The sequence below is a fragment of the Diabrotica virgifera genome, chromosome 3 (genome assembly GCF_917563875.1).
Source record: "Diabrotica virgifera virgifera chromosome 3, PGI_DIABVI_V3a".
Taxonomy (NCBI): Eukaryota; Metazoa; Arthropoda; class Insecta; order Coleoptera; family Chrysomelidae; genus Diabrotica; species Diabrotica virgifera.
The window spans coordinates 270,149,655-270,170,364 of record NC_065445.1 but is presented as its reverse complement, the minus strand read 5'-3'; the positions used below and the strand labels follow the sequence as shown (position 1 = coordinate 270,170,364).

The 20,710-nt window shown below is 31.8% G+C and overlaps 1 protein-coding gene across 3 annotated transcripts in view; it reads left to right on the top strand.

Annotated features, from left to right (window-relative positions):
• The first annotated feature begins 3,403 nt into the window (after window positions 1-3,403).
• LOC114328291 (uncharacterized) overlaps window positions 3,404-20,710 on the top strand; it is a 57,635-nt gene continuing 40,328 nt past the window's right edge. For 2 of the 3 annotated variants that reach the window (XM_028277113.2, XM_028277112.2), the window contains exons 1-5: window positions 3,405-3,776; window positions 3,837-3,936; window positions 17,404-17,709; window positions 18,209-18,393; window positions 19,869-20,022. In XM_028277113.2, the coding sequence (XP_028132914.1) occupies window positions 3,745-3,776; window positions 3,837-3,936; window positions 17,404-17,709; window positions 18,209-18,393; window positions 19,869-20,022 (777 nt within the window). In that variant the 5' untranslated portion in view covers window positions 3,405-3,744. Of the gene's footprint in view, window positions 3,777-3,836; window positions 3,937-17,403; window positions 17,710-18,208; window positions 18,394-19,868; window positions 20,023-20,710 lie in introns of all 3 variants that reach the window. The other variant, XM_028277114.2, reaches the window with a different exon arrangement.

The window sequence follows — 20,710 nt, the reverse complement described above, 5'->3', positions numbered from 1 at the left end:
ACGAGAATGGTTCCCTTCATACTCCAATCAGAGTAAATGTAAATCAAAAATGAATAACCATTTTTAATTTCGTTGTAAAACGAAAATACAGCCGAACCATATTCTAGTCATTATTGGTTATTAATTTTTGATTTACATTTACTCTGATTGGAGTATGAAGGGAACCATTCTCGTTGGAACTTTACCGCGCTGAGCAGATGGGACGTGAATTGTAAATTGTAGGATTCCCTCATCTTCCTTAGTCTCAGCATCCGTATGGGTTGCAAATTGTAGAAGCCTCGGAGGTGTAACCAGAGAAGGTTCCCATTGTTTTCATTCTGGTGGGATGTAGAATAGCAATTTGTTTTATATACCATTAGAGTGAAAACTTGGTCTTTTTACAGAAATTTTACTTGGTATTTAATAGAAATTGATAATGGGGCGGCAACAAGTCCCAATATCCGGTGAAAATTGCCCGACACTATCTGTCTTTTTAATAGCCAAACCGGTAATGATATCAACTCTCACGCCAGGAGATCTTTTCCCGGTAAAACAAAACACTCAGCCCATCGAACGATTTAATTAAACCAATAGAAAAAAATTATGAGACAGTTTGTGCAGTGATAAATATTAGAGGTGTTATTTTATTTCCTTCTCATGAATCTCATTGTAAACAAATAGTCTAATAATTATTTCACTAACAACGGCTAAACAAAATAAGTTTTTTTAATCTGAAGATGAACAAATAATGGACTATCGCCATATACTTAATACCTGGAAATGTACTACACAGCTAATTTGTTCAAGGATCACATAACATAGCACAGACACCACAATTAGGAGACAGCATTTAAATGGTCCAAATATTTTGAGAGTTGATGAGGTTGTACAAGCTATCAAACTATTAAAAACTATGCCACAGGACCAGTTGATCTATAATCTATACCTATGTATGCAAAAACAATCCAAGTTACTTAATGAAGAAAATCTAACCATTATTGTGAAGCTCATCCTTAACGATATTCACCATATGGACCAGATTCCAAAAGATTTGCTTCACTCTAAATTTATTGTTCAACCCAAAACACCACGTGCGACATTTTGCAATGACCGCGACTAATGAGCCACTTTTCAAAACTTTTCTTGAAAAATACTACATTATTAAGAAATGTGAAGAGGTCATCAGTGGTTGGAATCGCAATTTGTTTTCAAAAATGGACTTGCTACAAGTTGGTACGGGAGGGGAGTATGCAACCATTAATACAGAATTATATAGATCAAAGTAAGACGTTTTCTTTGTTTCATCGATTATGAGAAAGCATTCGATAACGTAAATCAAGAACTTTATAGAAAAAATATCTATAGTATTTTTACTATTCTTTTTCTCATGATCATCTTTCAGTGCGTCACAGATTTTCGATTTCTTTCTAACGCATTAAATTGTATGTGACAGAAAAAAAGGCACGTCGGTGATTACTTCTAGTTCTGTGATTATTCTAGTTGTCGATAGATGGCGCCATAATTTAAAAAAATAATTTTTTTTAATTAGATAATAATATTACAAATATAATCTGTATAATTTATAAGACTATACAAATCAAAGAAAATACCATTTTATAAATGCAAGAAACACATTTGATTTGTTTTTATTCTAAATTGAAAATAAAATGTGACAACTGTCAGATTTAACTAAAATGTCATGTTAGAATAAATGTCATAAATGTGTATTATCACGGACTTACCCTTTTTCCTATCATTTGTGACGCACTGAAAAATGATCATGAAAAGGACAATACAAAAACGTTATTACGTAGGTCAAAATTTTTGACGTAAGAGAACTGTCAAAACATTAGAATGTGACTTTCATTATTGTCATGTTTATTATAAACATGGCAATAATGAAAAGTCACATTCTAATGTTTTGACAGTTCTCTTACGTCAAAAATTTTGACCTACGTAATAACGTTTTTGTAGTAAAAATACTATACAAGAGTTATTGGGATTGGATGCCAAGGATATTAAGAGCTGTCACCAATCATAGTGTTGGAACCAGACGGCAACAGTATCTACGTCGTACGTCTTAAAAATTTCAACGAAACGGAAGATTTCTGACTGATCGCAAGTTGGATTTCAATCTGAGATACCTCTTTTACCCATGCCCTCTATCTAGGAGTAAAGATAGAGAGTGAGGTCTAGGATGTAAAAAGATGTCATATAGTCTGTTCGCTAAACTCAGACGCAACTTTCTAGATATTTTAGTCGGTAATTTTCCCAATTTTAGTAAAATTGGCAAAAAATAATTACTAAATGGTTAATAATCACTAAATAGTTAGTAATTTTGTCAATTTTTGCAAAATTGGCAAAAAACAAAAAAATTATCGACTAAAATATCTAGCCAGTTGCGTCTGAGTTTAGCGAACCGACTATAGCTGCGTAATCGCCAATGGAGAGGAATTCTCAATTCAATCCTGACTATCTAGCAGCTCACCTTACAAGACAATGTACGGTGAACATCTGCGCAGAAATGTTCAGCACGTTTAGTTATAAGATATTTACCTACAGTAAACAATCCATGTCATTTTAATTATCATTAAAATTCTGTGTGGTAGTGGTAAGACGAGTTTATAGTGGTATTAACGGTTACCGCATCTGTGATGTATTGATGTGATTCTTTAATTTTATCCCTTGTGGCATTACTGGGAATTACCTAGCATAAAATAAAATATAATCAAATCACTAATGTCATAGCATTGAGCACATGTTTTCGGTTTCTTTTCAATCTTATGAATTATATATCTCTATCTTTCTCTAGCTTGTCAAATAGTTCCAGGGACGGTTTTAGAAAATATTGTAAACATTCATCGGCAGTAGGTACCTCAGATTTGGCTAATCTCTAATTATAATAGTGTTTGATAGAAACGTATGAGTTAAATCTTATTTTTAATTAATGTTTATTTAACGCCAATCAGTAAACAGTCACAAATAGAGTATTTTACTTGTGTATACACAAAAACATTTCTCTCATTCCGTCATGTGAATATTGAAAAAATGTACCGTTCGTGAGAGCTGTATTTATGTAAGCTAAATAATATATTTGAACCTCGCAGCTAACGCCGCACAATAAATTAATTCAGTTATAAACCACATTGATTTATACAATTTTTTTACAAGGCTTTATTGTTGATGTAGTCACAAAAAACAGCCCAAGTCGTCCCTGCGGTTTGTTTCTGCCCAGTAACCTGTGTCCCTGTGTTGACTGTGATGCATTTCATTGGTTGATATCCCGTTACGTTTGTTCATTTGACTGGATTATAGCAATCGTGAAGAGAGATAAACGCACACCCTATTTAAAGCCAATAAAGACAAATAAAGAAGTCCGATACGTCCGATAATGGTGACTGTATATGCAAACACGTTTGTTTGTACACACAGTACGCATGCGCTTAGATGCATCAGTAAACGTTGTAGGAGGTGTTCGGTAGTTGTTTTTATTGTTGAACTATGTAAGATTATTAAAAAAATAGTGAATTAATTTTCTTGTGCATAGTGAAGTGCATCCTGAACTATCGTACACATATTTCATATTGGAATTTACATATTATCAACGGAAATGATTAGTTTCCATATACGTGAATTTTAGTGTGTCAATCATGGCCGCCCGAAAAAATTGACGAACAATATTATGAAATATATTATTATAATGTAAATCCATTGTATTTTGGTATCACATTGATTAATTGTTACTAAAAATCGATACATAATAAAATGGCTGAACCAAATTTTCCAAGAATTCCAAAGTAAGTTATAATTACACATATTTGATTACAATTATTGGAGTGTCACTTTCACCTTTTCAGCATTATGGTTTTCCGTCCTACCTGGGAGGAATTTAAGGACTTTTCCAAGTATGTGCAGCACATGGAATCAAAAATGGCTCACAAGGCTGGATTGGCAAAAGTATGTAGAACTTTTTTATCCCTATATTTTTGATCCCTTACAGAAATTCTATTGTTAAAATTCAATGTTACCTAATTCATAGAAAAATACTGTTCCGGTGACAAATTTAAACCAACACTTAGTTTATCATTTGATTTTCCTTTGTTGCATATCTGTAGGGTGTGTTGGGCATAGATAAATATTTATTCTTTTTAATTATTTAATTACATTATTTTTCCACATTACTTGAATGGTCATGTTTTTGTTGTATTTAAAGACGAGTGTCCATTTGAGACAAAATAGACCCGAGACTGCACTCACAAATGCATATTATGGGTCTGAACGAACTCTCTGAGACAAGCTATGACTTGTCGGCAACAAGACTGCGCTTGTCACAAGTAGACATGCTTATTTATGATCACAAGATTTAATCGCTGCATGCCCTGAACATATCCTGAACTTACCCAGAGGGAGATCGCCTGCGCATTAGGTTTTCGGAGTGAAAAATTTTACCTTTTTTGTAATGCGCAGGCATTCTCCATCTGGGTATGTTTGGGGTATACAAAGTGAAGAGGCCTCTATCTTCTATCTATGCCAGAAGTCCTGAGACTAGTCTCAGGTTGGTGTTTAGTGAAAAAGTAAATATTGACTTCCTAAAAAATGAGTGCACAACATTGGACTGATGATGAAAATTTGCAATTACAGTAGACTCGCGATTATCCGAGTCTGGGTTATCCGAGCCCCTCGGTTAACCGAGGCAAAAGTCATAACTGGTGAGTTACAACTTTCAACTTTGGCGCAACATCGCCGCCTCAAAAAGAGGAATGAAGCTTACGCAAAAATCAATCAAAGACTGTTTAAAACAATAACTGATAAGGTAAATGTTTTTATCTTTTACAGACAGTACTGTATTAGTTTTGTCATTAAAATATCCACAGTTATGGTTATTTACCTGTTCTTCTATCAATATAACCAATCTCAGTGTTAACTGAGTTTTTCAGTATCCGAGGTAGTCACTGTCCCAGTTACCTCGGATAATCGCGAGTCTACTGTAATTTCTCTTTACGAATTAAAAGAATTCTTATGAAATCTTTAAGACTGTATCACACTATGCATTTTCTTATATCATTTCTTATATTGTTTCTGATATAGAAAGTTATTTTTTATGTTTTCTTGTATCGTTTCTTGTACGTACATTTCTGTCCTGTATGACACTATGCAAGTTCTTTTACCAAAAATTGTATGTAATTCAGTATGTGATTGGACGAAATTTTGTTTGGCATCCTGTATCACATTACATTACATTGGTATGCTAATACTGCATCTTACAGCTGATTTTATAAAATGTTAACCAGCAGTTTAAATGTTTACATTGACTGTTTGATAAGGTTGATTATTTGTATTTTTATTTTGTTTTGATATTTGTGCTAAAATATTTGCATTAGAATTATCTTCATTTTGATCCAAATTAGGAACTATTATTTCCTCTATTAAAAAATTATGCAACACAATGCAAGCCAAAGTTATAGTGTGAACTTTACTGGAAGCTAAATTTATGGTTATTAATAGAACAGTAGTCCATATTTATAAGTATCAATAAAAAATTTACAAATATATAATACAAAAACACAAATAAAATCATTAAGACATAAATCATATGATTGCATTATCAGCTGCCATTGTGACATTATGTTTTACGTTTTTGCGCACAAATTGGTGCATTTCCTGTACAAGAAACTGTAGAGGACACAAATTCTTGTATCGTTTCTAATATAAGAAACTTTACCCTTGTTTGACACTACATTTTTTTGATTAACTATTTAGATGGGAAATAAGCCACAATTAAATTGAAAAAATAATTTTATTAACGTTTTGAGTTTTTTATTTTTTATTTCTCCTTGCATTTGGTTGTCTTTTTAGCCTTCCGATGACCAACCTTTTTTTGTTACACGGATGACCAAGGGGGGAAAATGACCCCAGGTCAAAAATGACAATTAAAAAAAAATGAAATTTTTTTTTTTATTTATTTATTTTTTTATGGCATGGACTTTATGTCATTCAGCCAGTCACAACATGAGTATTAGTGTCATGTGTAGTGTGTATGTTGAGTAAGTGTCTTGTTACTTTGCAAAGTCACCGTCCTTGTCTTTGCAAAGAGAGGCTAATTGTATCCAACGTCTGCGGTCCCTCCGGTGAGTAAAAAAAATGAAGTTGTAAGAAATAAAATAATGTAATCATAATTTTAATGTTGGTATTGTGTCAATAAATGATTAGTAATCTTTAGTAAAAAATATTTTTAATTATAACTGAAAAAAAAAACAGGAAACATCATTTTTGATTTATTTATTTATAGATTTAGAACTAATTTCAAAAAAATATACTAGTTTACATCACCACAAGTATAACAAACAATTTGTTTTAAGATATTCGAATGTTCCTTGCATCAAAAAGTTTACATTTCTCGCATTTGGATGTGACTTTATTGTCTGATGAGCGACTGCAATTTTTACATCGGCCACGTTTCCTAGGTTGGCTCCTTTTAGTTGACTCTGTGCCTCTTCAGAATCCTCTGAAAACTTTGATAATACCATATCTATCGCCGTTTGAACGTGTTTATGTAACCCTTGATGCGGTTGAGATTGTATGAAGGGTGTAACTAGCTCAAGAGCCAAATCTTGAAGAAAGAGCCTCCTTCGAAAAGATTTTCCTTTTTCATATTCTTCATATTTATCTACGTACAGAGCAAATGCATTGATACCACCTATGTCAATAAAATTGAAAAATGTAACTAGAGGCCACCGCTTTGTATTACGATTGCATGAATATTCCTTGACCATTTTATCCAAAGTGTCTACTGCACCTTTGTGTTTGTTATAGTCCAAAATAATTTGAGGCTTATAGGCTGTTTCTTCACCAGAAACATTTAGGTCACAATGTTGTGTGCTGAGTAGCAGAACGCTCCTATTTTTTTTTTGGTACATAAGAAACTAAAATGGCATCTTTTGTATACAAAATTTCGCTTGAATGTTCCGCTCGGTTTTTGTTGGGAATAAATTGTTTGGGTACCTCTTTACGATGTTTTCTAATTGTCCCAGTAAGTGTTTTGGATTGTTGTAAAAGTTCCTTCGATAACATCATCGATGTGAAAAAGTTGTCCGTGGTTACACCATAGCCAGATCCTAATCCATTTACCAAATCCAAAACTACACGCTTACCTAAAAAAAGATCATTTAGCACTACTTATAAGATATCGTTATATATAATTATTACCTTGCTCTTTTTCTGGTATGTTATTTGTCATTCCTGTGTAGACTTGTAGATTCCAGCAATAGGTATTATTCGAATCACACAATGAATAGGTATTATTCGAATCACACAATGCCCAAATTTTTATGCCATAGAATAGAATAGAATAGAATACTTTATTGGTATAGCTTTACAGCTGCCATCATAAAGATGGATATACACGTCAGATATACAACACAATATAGTCACAGACACATAATCAAATACCTATACATACACTTAAATTTTAGATTTAACATAATGTACATTGATAAATATGAAAATTATTAATATTAGACAGAACTCATAACAGCAATCTAGTTGCTAAGTATTCTTCTACACTGTAGAATGCATGTTTACATAGTATACTTTTCACAATTCTTTTGAATTTCACCGGATGCAAAGATCTAACTTCATTTGGAAGATGATTATATAGCCTGACCCCCACATAATCTGTGGACTTCTCAAATTTGGATAGTTTGTGACCAACAGTAACAAACTGATTGGCATTCCTAGTTGAGTATGCATGTAAATCAGAATTTCTCTTGAATGAATGTAAATTATGCTTAATATACAATATGGATTTCAAGATATATATGGAAGGCAACGGTAAGATATTGTTATTAATGAAAACTTGCTTACAAGTATGCCCAAAAGGAATATTGAAGATAAGTCTAATAATTCTCTTCTGTTTAATAAACACTGTGTCTGATTTTGTGGAATTACCCCATAACGTAACATTATAAGTAAGGTGACAATAAACCAAAGAATAATATACATTAATGAGAGTTTTAATACTGAGTGTTCTCTTCAACTGTACTAAAGCATAGAATGAACAATTTAGTTTCTTATTAACATATTCAACGTGAACATCCCAACTCATAAACTGGTCCAAGAATACACCTAAAAATTTTATGTTTGGAATATTTACAATTTCAGGAATAGACACAACTGGCATATTTCGTTTGCATCTAAAATGTATATACGATGTTTTATCAATATTCAGTTGTAGCAAGTTTTGTGTACACCATGTTTGGAATAATCTGATAACCCTTGACACTCTATTTTGAAGCTCTACGTATGTATGTGCTGATACAATCACAGATGAGTCATCTGCGTACATTACAATGTGGTCATGAGTAATATGATCGGGTAGGTCATTGACAAAAATAAGAAATAGCAGTGGTCCCAACACAGATCCCTGCGGCACTCCTACATCTACACTGAAGATGTCTGACCTTTCCTTGTTTAATTCAACATAGAATTTCCTCTCCAGAAGATATGAGTTCAATAAATTTAACATGTTACCTCTTATTCCGTGGACATACAATTTGTTAAGGACAAATTCAAATTTAAGACTGTCGAATGCTCTGGAAAGATCAAAGAAGATACCCACTACAAGAAGACCATCATCAAGGTGCCTATAGACAGATTCCATAAATACTTCAGTAGCCCCCTCTGTTGATCTTCCGGATCGAAAGCCATGCTGTTCTGAACACAGTGCATTATTTTTGTCCAAAAACTGTATGATCCTAGTGTAGTAAGCTCGTTCAAAAATTTTTGAAATTACATTTAACAAAGAAATAGGTCTATAATTATCAATACAAGTGTGATCGGATTTTTTATATACTGGAACAATTTTACTTAATTTTAGGTTTTCAGGAAATTCACCTGTGTTGTATACTAGGTTAATTAAATATGCCAGCGGTTCTGATATAACATCCTTGATGTGTTTGATCATTCTTGTGTTTAATTCATCATTTCCAAAAGAATGTTTATTTTTAAGACCACAAATAATATCAAGAACCTCATCAGATGTTACTGGAAAATAAACAAAACTGTCTATAGTCCACCTATGTGATAAAGTACAGTTTTGAGGGTTATTGTCAAGCCTATTTTTTAGTGCATTATTTCTGTCATTGAAATGGCATGCAAAATATTGAGCTAAATTTTTATCATCAGATATTAGTTTGTCTTCAATTTTGAGTTTAATTTTATTAGTACTTTGCTTTCTCCCTATAGTTTTATTTACTATACTCCACATAGTTTTTTGTTTATTATTACTACTTACAATTTGAAGATAATTGAATTCCCTTTTCTTTTCAGCAATAAGATTATTGTATTCCTTCTTGGTAGCTTTATACTCATTCCAGATGTTACTATTATTAGAGTTTTTAGCTTCATTAAATAGGTTTTTTAATTGTTTACTCCTAGCATATATGTCATGATCAACCCAACCTTTACTTTTATGCACGTCCTTACCTATTTTACTTTTAAGGGGACAGTTTGAAGTAATAGCAAAGTTTAAAGTATCCATAAATTCGATAAAAGCGTTATTAGTATTACTTTCATTGTATACCTCGCAAAAACCAATCCTCATTAAGTCTTGTTTTAGGATGTCTAAATTATTATCATTTAAACACCTAAAACACTGCTGTTTTATATTAGATTCCATCCTATCCTGATTACGACCTACAACAATGTCAAAAATAATGGCAAGATGGTCACCCATATTGGGTTGATTGACTTGACAAGTATGATTCATAGTGATATTATTAGTAGCAATGTAGTCAATTTTTGTTTTTGTTACTTTATTGTTATTCATGAAAATACGTGTTGGTATATTTGGGATATTAAGAGACAAACCAAACGATTGAAAAAGATCATCTAATCGAAGTTTTTCATTGCTCTGAATTAAGTAGTTGATATTAAAGTCTCCACAGAGATAAATTTTATCAACACGGTTGTGAAAATGACCTAAAATATTAAAACAATTATTTATAAAAGAATCTAGATTGCTGTTAGGCGTTCTGTACACATTAATGACTAGAAATTTACAGTTACTGATTAAAATAGTCACAGCACAACATTCAAAGCTTTCTTCCTCAGAGAATTTACGGCAATCAACGACTGAGACTGCATACTTGTCTGTCCCAGATTTAGATAAAATAAGAGTTCCACCATGTATTTTATTTTTTCTAGTAAAATGGGTTACTAAAGTGTACCCTGGGATATAAATAAGATTAATATTATCCTCATTACACCAGTGCTCCTGAATACATAGAATGTCAGGTTTTTCAGCATTAGAAAAAAGCTCAAGATTTAAAAGTTTGTTTGTTAAACATTGTACATTAACCGAGATTAACTTCAATTTAAAGTCATTTACTATACGTGAAATAGTTGTATTGCTTGAGGACCCACCTAATGCGACAGCGTCCTCCTCATCTTGAAAAAACGAGACTAATGCTCCGCTGGGCCAGATTTCTCGCTTCCATGCATTCTTAATTAAGTCTCGTCTAATGGTCACTTTCATGGATGCATATATGTCAGGTTTTTTGGACTGATGGATTTCGCATTTTATGCCATCTAAATGATTTTCCAGGAACTTTTCTAATTGCTCCGGTTTTGTATCAGGCTTTAGGCGAGTCACATGTAGGTTGATCATTTGTGGAACAGCCTCAATGTTGCAAGGTGACTCGGTACTTCCAACTAAGAACTTCCTCTTTTTTCTATGAGCTACCTGTGTCCACGCACCGTTGCTTGAAGACTCTGAAAGAACCGGAGCATTATTTTCAGTGTTCAACAGATTATGTAAAACAGTTTGAGTTTTGGCTTCTTGCATTGCGGCACTCATTTGTCTTGATGTAATGTATTTTTTTTCATTTGGCACTTCATTTCCAAAGTTTGTCGATGTTGAGGATCGCGCTAGCGTTCCGTCTGCAGGAATTTTAGTCACTACTAATTCAGTTTGTTTACTATTAGTAAGGTCATTAACATTTTGTAGTTGTTTATCATCTTTACCAGGGGAAGTCCAGTTTTTTCTTTTGTCAACGTTAATTACCTTGAATTCAGGTTCTTTAGTTTTTTGTTTTACTTTTTCTTCAAGGAGCTCGTTAGTTCTTTTTAACAATTGATTATTATCAAATAAAATTTTATATTTTTCCTCTTTTTCACTTAAAATTGTTTTTAGAAAATCAATTTCCAACTGTAGGATATGTGCATTTACCTCTTGAGTATGACTTACTGAGTTTCCTTTGGGATTTTCAGATTGTTCACATGTCTCACATACAATTCTAGTATCACATAACTTTATACATTTCTGCTTTTTTCTTGATGAACAAGATAAATGAAAAATACTTCCACATTTTATGCACACTATAACGTTAGTAGTTTTCTGGCAACATTTGAATGCTTTTTCCTTAAAATTCTCATCATTTACAGAGAGGAGTAATTTCACGTGCGCATCGTTCGGCGCCATCTTGATACACTGTTTATCTGGCTTAGATTTCATATATACTCTGAATGGACATCTTCCACGAAAAGGCACAAGCTGTTCATCGATACAAACATCAGGGCTGGGAATATACGCCTTTTTACAGTTGGAGGAAAAAATGTCATGTATCTCTCGAATGGAGCTAACTTATCCAAAGCGCGTCTTTCTGGGCGTGTTGTGAGATCGTCAAAGCTTAGAAATCGAAGCAAACATTTCATTCTGTTACAGGACATTGTTGCACGGAAAATAGGTCTCTGAAACACTGGGTTTTTTGTACTCCACAGCTCCAAAATTGGTTCGCGATTTGCCTTGAAGCATCCGGCAATAAGCAATAACCCGATAAATGCACAGTTCTTCTTTAGTGACAGGGTTCCAGTTATCGCCTAAAATTGATTGTGCGCGAATATTAGTTTCACGAATGACAATGTCTATAATTTCATCGGAAAAGAAGAGTTTGAAAACTTCTGTCTTAGTGGTAAAATTTGAGCTGTACTCAGTTCTGCCAGGCCTTTTATTTAGGATGTTTCTTGCTAAACGTTTAGACCTTTTAGGTTTCTGTCTATTCCACAATGTGCCATCTTTTGCCAAAATAGGTGCCCCTTGATTTGAATTGTCGTCACTTTCTTCTTCAGTATCTGTTGAACTGTTTTCTTCATCTAACAATACATCCTCGTTTTCTGATACTATTTCATCTTCTATATCATCATAAAAATCGCTAGCAGTAACAATTTCCTGTAGCTCAGCCTCAGTAAGATATTTGCGGGCCATATCTCATACACAAAATACTAAGAAACGATCATATATGCCAGGATATAATACTAATCACTAACTAACTGGAGCAAACAGGAATGTCATGATTCGTAAATAACAGGCACCACAGTCTAAAAATAGATTTTGATAATGCGTAGCGTAAAACTACTTGGAATAACACATAATAGACAGTATTTTACTAAACATCAACTTCAGAATATATTTTTTATTCGTAAAATACAGGGAATTTTTTTTATTTCAAAATATGAGGATATCTAGAATGATATTAAAGTCAAATAAAAAAATAATGAGTTAAAAATTTAAAATACTTTTGAAGTTATTAAAGAAAAACATACGCTGGGGTCACAATTTCCCCCGCTTGGTCATCCGAAGGTTAAAGACAGATCACATGCTATGATTTTTTTGTGACGGATATTCTTGAGTTGGGATTGATTTCATGTAATCGAATGACTTTCTTTTAGTAAAGTCGTCCCAGGAACGCAACTCATAAATATTGGCGATATCATTTTAAAGTCTTGTACTTTAAAATGTATAATATACGTCTGAATTGCCAATATAAATGAGTCAGATTAAATAAATTAATAAAAGAATTTTTTTACTTAGCAACAACATTTTTATTTAATTAGTAGTATTTTGTATTTTGACAACGGCACCCGATTTGGGCATCGAAACGTTAATAAAATTATTTTTTCAATTTAATTGTGGCTTATTTCCCATCTAAATAGTTAATCATAAAAATGTCACAAGGAAATCATAGAGGTATATATTAACATAGAGTGAGCCTTCACTCCGCGCGTCCTGACGACAAGATCTCTTCGACTGGTTTGCGCTATCTCTTTCTAGCACATTGTACCGAGAAACTTAGATGACATTAAGGTGTGAGTATAGGCACGAAAGAGGAGGACAACTATCTAACTGACAACGCAGCTTAATATGCGTAAGAGTGAAACAGCACTAATCCAAAGAAAAAAGATGGTGTCGTCACTTCACTTTGAATGACACTCTCTCTATGTCAATATATACCTCTATGAAGGAAATAGCTTCAGAATTCCATTTTTGTTATATCAGAAACTATATAAGAAATGATATTGTCCTTTTCATGAGCATTTTTCAGTGCGTAACAAATGATAGGAAAAAGGGTAAGTCCGTGATAATACACATTTATGACATTTATTCTAACATGACATTTTAGTTAAATCTGACAGTTGTCACATTTTATTTTCAATTTGGAATAAAAACAAATCAAATGTGTTTCTTGCATTTATAAAATGGTATTTTTTTTATTTGTATAGTCTTATAAATTATACAGATTATATTTGTAATATTATAAAAAAATTTTTTTTTATTACGGCGCCATCTATCGACAACTAGAATAACTAGAATAAATGTTGTAAATGTCTGTAATCACGGACGTGCCTTTTTCTCTGTCACATATAATTTAATGCGTTAGAAAGAAATCGAAAAACTGTGACGCACTGAAAGATGATAAAGAATACAAGAAAATGCATAGTGTATTCATCATACGGCGTTTACCACACATTACACAGGAATCGCGAAAAAAATGAGTTTGTGCGATGAGATTTCAATAAAATTTAACAATTGTGATGCAAACGAAGTACAAAGAAAGTTACACAAATTATATTTTTGTAAACCTGGTGCTATACTTCTCTTCTTCTTTCTCGAAACTCCTTATGCCCCTCAAGGGGTGTCAGAGGTTTTATTCATCCTCTTTCTATATCTTCCATTTCTTGCGGTCCTTTGCTAACTCTTTCATTTGTTGATGTGTTTTTCCTTTTTCCTGTCCAATTTCGATAATCTGATTTATCCATCTTTTCCTTGGCCTCCCTTTCCTTCTTTTGTCATATCTTTTTGATTCCATCACCTGCTTTGGTAGTCTTCCCTAGTCCATTCTGTTAATGTGTTCATAAATACTGTAGGGGAGGTACTGTGGTTCTCAAGATACAGCCAGTTTCATAATTATTGAGTACCAATTCAAATGGTGAACAATGATGGTCAAAATCTGGTGCAATACTAAATCTAAAAACAGTCCAAATTGCACATTCAAAATAGACATTTGAAAAAAAAATTGAATTGCTGTGCATCCTACAACCGCAACTCATTTACGAGAGCTGAACCAGCTCTTAAGTCAATTCAATGATCCACCCAACACTTTTTTTCGCATCCAAAACTTTTTTTTCATTTTTGCACAATTGTATGCACAATTATAAAAGCTAGTGAGTCCATTTTGAAGAATGAAAATATGTATAAGCACGATGAAGTCACATAGTGGGCTCTTTGTTGACTCTCTAGTGGACACGGAATAGGGAACTTGCATAAAATTTTAAATTTGAAAATATATGTAATAAATGGTATAGATCACAACAAAACATAATTTAAAACATATATCAAAGAAAAAAGATTTATTTTGTCTTTCGTTTGGCCCCTAAAGACGATTAAAATCGAGAGAAAATTCAAATAATAGCAGGCAGCCCAAAACGCACCCTCATTGGTTGTGACTTCATAGTATTATAGTATTTGATGTCCTCGCCATTAATTCATTAGGTTTGGCATTCGTTATGACACTCAGGGCCAGTTGTTCGAACGCTAATCAACAATGGTCACTATCAAATATTTAATTACTGCCACAACTGTCAATGTCAACTTTGGTTGGGTTGCTGAAAACATAATTGATTATAATTTTATTATGAGATTAGTTAATCAATTAACATAACAATTATTAACATAATTGATTAACTAATTTCATAACTGTAATCCATAATATCGTCGGTCGAGTGTTATAATGTTCTATCAGCACTTTTGGTGAAAATCGGGATATGTACAGAATTTGCTTAAGGGATGTCATATTGTTCTATTAAAATCGACTCCTGCATAAATATTTTATCGTATCTTTAGATTTAGACAATATTAAATTGTTCTAAATGACAAATTTAAAAATAGCTTAATATTATAATGTTCTATCAGATGCGACCAATAGCAATCCGGTATTTCTGCTGTTAGAACATTATAATTTTGAGATTCGAATAAGAGATATTTTGAAATTTCGTTGAATGTGCAAAAGTTCTACGATTTGTATCCAGAATTGTGTACTGAAAGAAATCTAGTAAAGCAGTTGAGATATTCTTCTCCCAGAATACATTATATTGAGCTGAAATACCAGCATGATGGACATGGACCCTTCACTGAAGTTGCAATTCTATTCAAGCGTCCAGTACGAAAAACAAACAGATTTTGTCTAAGCACCACTTCAATATCTTTACCATCGATAAAATCTTGTGATCAACCCAGGGAAATGCTTACTACCTTTAGATAAACTACTGCATTTAAAAAAAAAACTTTATAAGTTTTTGTCACCTGTGGACTCCCAGTTCATATAACCTTTTTTAAGCAATATCAATTATGCATAAGTTTTTGCAGCGCAATTATCCAAACAAAAGAAGGGTCGTTTAACTAATGACAATTTAGACAATGAAATACCCTCAACATCAAAATGCAACTCTTCCGACATTTCAAAGCAATAGTAAATTTAGCCAAATTCTCGTAAAGAATTATTAAGAAACTTGTGTCTTTTGATTACTTTGAATTTTTTCCTTAATTTATAAGTTTATTAGAATATTAAGTACACGACACGATGTTGTTAGAACAATTTCGTTACATTTTTGTAAAAGTTAATGTTTCTATAAAATCATAATGTTCTATCAACATTTTATAATTTTTTTCAAAACACGTTTTGTTTGTTAAATAAATACTAAATAAATAAAATGTTATAAATAACTCTTTATTATTTCATTATACATATAAAAATTAAAAATTTCTATAACCAAAGTGCCTCAAAGTGAAAATACAGTGAACATTTTTTTAAATTGCTTTTCCTGCCAAACTGTAAAATATGCTAATACAACATTATAACACTCGACCGACGATATGTTTTCAGCATCCCAAACAAAGTTGACATTGACAGTTGGTGACAATAATTAAATATTTGATAATGATCATTTTTGATTAGCGTTCGAACAACTGGCCCTCAGTCAAATAAATATTTTGATAGTTGCTATTTCTGAGTTATATTTGAGTTTTTGTTAAGACATACAATTCAATTTTATTCAATTCCAATTCAATTTATTAGCCAAAATTTACAATTTTAAGTACATATAATATAATATACAGAAAGACACCTAGATGTGAAAACATCTGTGTGTGTCTATAGAAAAATCCTAAATAAATATAGATTACTTATAAACAAACATAACTCAAAAAAAAACAAAAAAAAAACACATTCGAGAATCAAAATTATTTGGAATTTAAACTTAAAACTAAGTAAACAGCATATCTATATAATATAATAATATGTAAAAAATCCAACTTATAGGTATTAAGAATTCCAAAATCAAAAAAAGAACATTTTTTTCAGGATTTACAATTCAAATTGTGTTTTGTTTCCAGTAATACAATCAACTACCTTTTTACGGACACAATCAACATTTTTATGGATTTGATTTCTTTTATTTTGTTTGGTAGTAAATTATAATACTTGGGTGCCCTAAAAATCACAGAATGTTGGCTTATTCCTTGACTTAACTGTGGTAAAACTAAGCTTCTTTTGATGTTACCTCTAGTTTGATAATTATGTTCTATTAGTGTCTGTTTGGAGAAATTTGTATGAATATATGTGCAACATGTTGAAATGTAGAGTGTTGAAATATACATATTATTACAATGGCATATGATTATAAAATATAATGATGTGATGTCACAAGTGTTCGCATACTTTTTAGGTCATTAGAAAAGGTTTAAATACACAGAAGATTTTAAATTTGTACTTCTAAGTTATTATGAGTTTTTGAGGCGTCAAGTTTAAACAAAACTGAACAGTATTATGCAATAAAAAAAAATGTGCAAGTTCCCTATTGTTTTGGTCTCAAGACGTAAAGTCACCAGTGAGTCTCCATTGGCGATCTCATGATTGCAACTGATCTTAAATAGATTACACCTTGAAACTAATCTCATAGGAGTGGATTGCAAATAAATAATACATAAACCTATAGTTCTCTTAAAATACCTATTGATGAATTGCTTTTTATTTGTCACATAGTTGTCATTGTTTAGAATGTTTCTTATTTAATATTCTCACTCTGTCTTAGGTTATTCCTCCTTCAGAATGGGTGCCCCGCAAGTCTGGATACAACGTTGACGACCTAAAAGTGACTATTCCTGCCCCAATTTGTCAAGTCGTCACCGGTAAACAAGGACTGTATCAACAAATTAATATTCAAAAGAAATCAATGACTGTAAAGCAGTACCAAGAACTGGCTAATTCGGAACGTTATGCTACTCCGAGACATTTCGATTACGAAGATTTGGAAAGAAAATATTGGAAGAATATCACTTACGTTGCTCCTATCTACGGTGCTGATGTTTCTGGAAGTCTGACAGATGAAAATGTCAATGTAAGTTTTATTGTGAAGTGTTTTCTTAATTAATTATTGATTTATTTTGCAATACTTTTTTTACAATGTTGCCTGAAGAATTTTATAAATAGTTAGGGAAAAGAAGATTATGGCATTTCATTAACACGTTCACTACTAATAGGGTACTTAAGTTTCTTCCCCACAGACCATATATGAGTTGCTTGGTAGCGAACGCTTTAATATTGTTCTGAAACTATTTTCTTGTGGCATCTTAATGAGATTTACTATTTTTGTTGGGATTAAGCCACAATTTTACTTTGAAATTAAGTTTATTTGACGTTTCGATTTTTCCACTTCAGAAATCATTCTCAAAATACGATTTTTTAATGATATTTTGAGAACGATTTCTGAAGCAGAAATCGAAACATCAAATACTCATTTTTAAAGTAATTGTGGCTGATTTTCAACAAAAATATTAAAATGTATGTATTTATTAGTGTACACACTATGTACATTACTTAATTGTTCTGTATTTTAGGAATGGAATATAAACAGATTGGGAACAATACTGGATTACGTTAATGAAGATTATGGCATTTCTATTGAAGGAGTTAACACTGCTTACCTGTATTTCGGTATGTGGAAAACTACATTTGCCTGGCATACTGAAGATATGGACCTCTACTCGATAAACTATCTTCATTTTGGAGCACCAAAAACTTGGTAAATAAGGATATTTGGGTTTATTTTACAAAATATAAATTGTATAAAAAAACATGGGTAAACAAAAACATTCTAAGTCTTCAAAACTATTTTAGTGGAAAACTGAAAAAACTGTATAAATCTGTATGTCATTTCAATAAATACCAAAAAATTTGGGAGCCTTTTTGATACTTTTATATGAAATAATTATTGTTTCTTAGTACAAAGTAATATGTACAGGTCCTGGAGCGAACCATGACCGGTGAGAGAGATACTCTCTGTGTAAAGTTTAGGTGGATGTACGACTGATGACAGCATTTGTCACCAGCCATGGTTCGTTCCAGGAGCTGTATATACATAATATGTATATAGTATTTTTACTACAAAAGCGATATTACGTTGGTCAAAATTTTTGTAGAGAACTGTCAAAACATTAGAATGTGACTTTTCATTATTGCCATGTTTGTAATAAACATGGCAATAATGAAAAGTCACAGTAATATCGCTTTTGTAGAAAAAATACTATAAAAACATTTTGATGGAAAATATATAAATATCATATTATGATATTTATCTATTTTTCATCAAAATTTTTTGTTTACCCTGATTCAAATAATATATGTTATACAATATATTGGGGCATGTACCTAACTTTAAGGAAGGGACGTTTTTTAAAGGGTGCTTTGTTTTCCTACATTTAGATAATGTAAACCAATAAAACTTCCTAAAGAAACGATGACAAGTCTTAAATATTTGTGTGTATCGCCTTTCTCCTTTTAACAACTTATTCTATGTTGGGACTGCATAGAAAATATTTCTTTATTGTGTTCTTATAAGATGTGTGATCTCTAATCTAAAATTTGATTATTTTGTATAATTTGTCACATGATCTACAAATCTATGTCTCGCTAGATTTGATATTTCTCTTCCTTTTGTTGTTTAATGCTGCAGTGACTCACTTAATACAAATTCTGTCAAATTTAATGCACATTTTTTCATTTTTTGTGTCTTGGTATTCAAATATCCATTTATACTTTGATACTGTAGTTCACATTTTTCCCTTGATTCTTTAAATGATACAGTGACTTCTTTCCTGCAAAGTTTCTATTTAGTGTTCATTTTTTTTCTCTTTGTCTCTCTCCCTTTTTGTTCTTTAATTATACAGCCCCTCCCTAACTTGCAAATACATATATGTATTTAACTTTTGCAAACATACTCAAGATAATAGTTCCTTCTATGTTTTAGAATACTTGATGGTAATGTTCATAAGATTGGAATGTAAAATTTCATAATCACTTAATGATAAAAAAACGTAAAATTCTTGAGTCTTGAGTCATTCTTGTTTCTGTTTCTTTCACTACATTATTGACATATTTCTGATAAGTGTGCATTGTTTAGCTCTAATATAGATAACATGTTAGTATTAAAAGATTTATGATTAATCAAGTAAATTAATGTACCAATTAACATCTAATAATGATTATTTCATTTTGCAGGTATTCCATTCCACCAGAACATGGTAGAAGATTAGAAAGACTTGCAAATGGATTTTTCCCAAGTTCCTACAAGACCTGTCAGGCTTTTTTGCGGCACAAAATGACATTGATCTCTCCTCAAATTTTAAAGCAGTATTCAATTCCTTACAACAAGGTAAATACAAATATGTCATCAGCTATTTATAATAAAAAAAGGTTGGTTAGGTCACAGAATAACTAACCATACAGAAGCGAAACTGACTGTCGTTTCCATTGATTGTGTGGGAACCGAAATATTTGACCTTGAGCCCTAGTTACAGAATGGAACTTGATGTTCTAAGGAATAGACCAATTCAAATGATATGATATTTTGACAAGTAGTTATTAATTAATTTTGAAATATAAAATTTAACTATAAAATATAAATAAACTATAAAATAAAACATATATAAATATAAAATTTAACTAAAAACAACTGTCACTGTCAGTCTAAAAGTGAGGTTATACCAGTTACATTGACACATGAGCATGAAAATTATGTTACCATTTGGGGCCTGAGTTTCGCTTCTGTATGGTTAATTATTCTGTGGTTAGGTCTTATTGTACTATTAACAAAGATCGTTTGTTATCCAGAGGCATTTTATAAAGAATTTTACAGAGAGACTTTAAACTGAATTTCTGCATCCTTTAACTTGAAAACAAAAAACTATCTTTACATATTTTTGATTTGAAGCACATTTAGATCGTTACACATCAATTTTTTACATGGATTTTAGATTAGAGTATGCAGAAATTCAGTTTAATCCTCTTCTATAAAATACGATACAGGGTTTTCATACTAAGCCATCGATATAAAAGTTTAA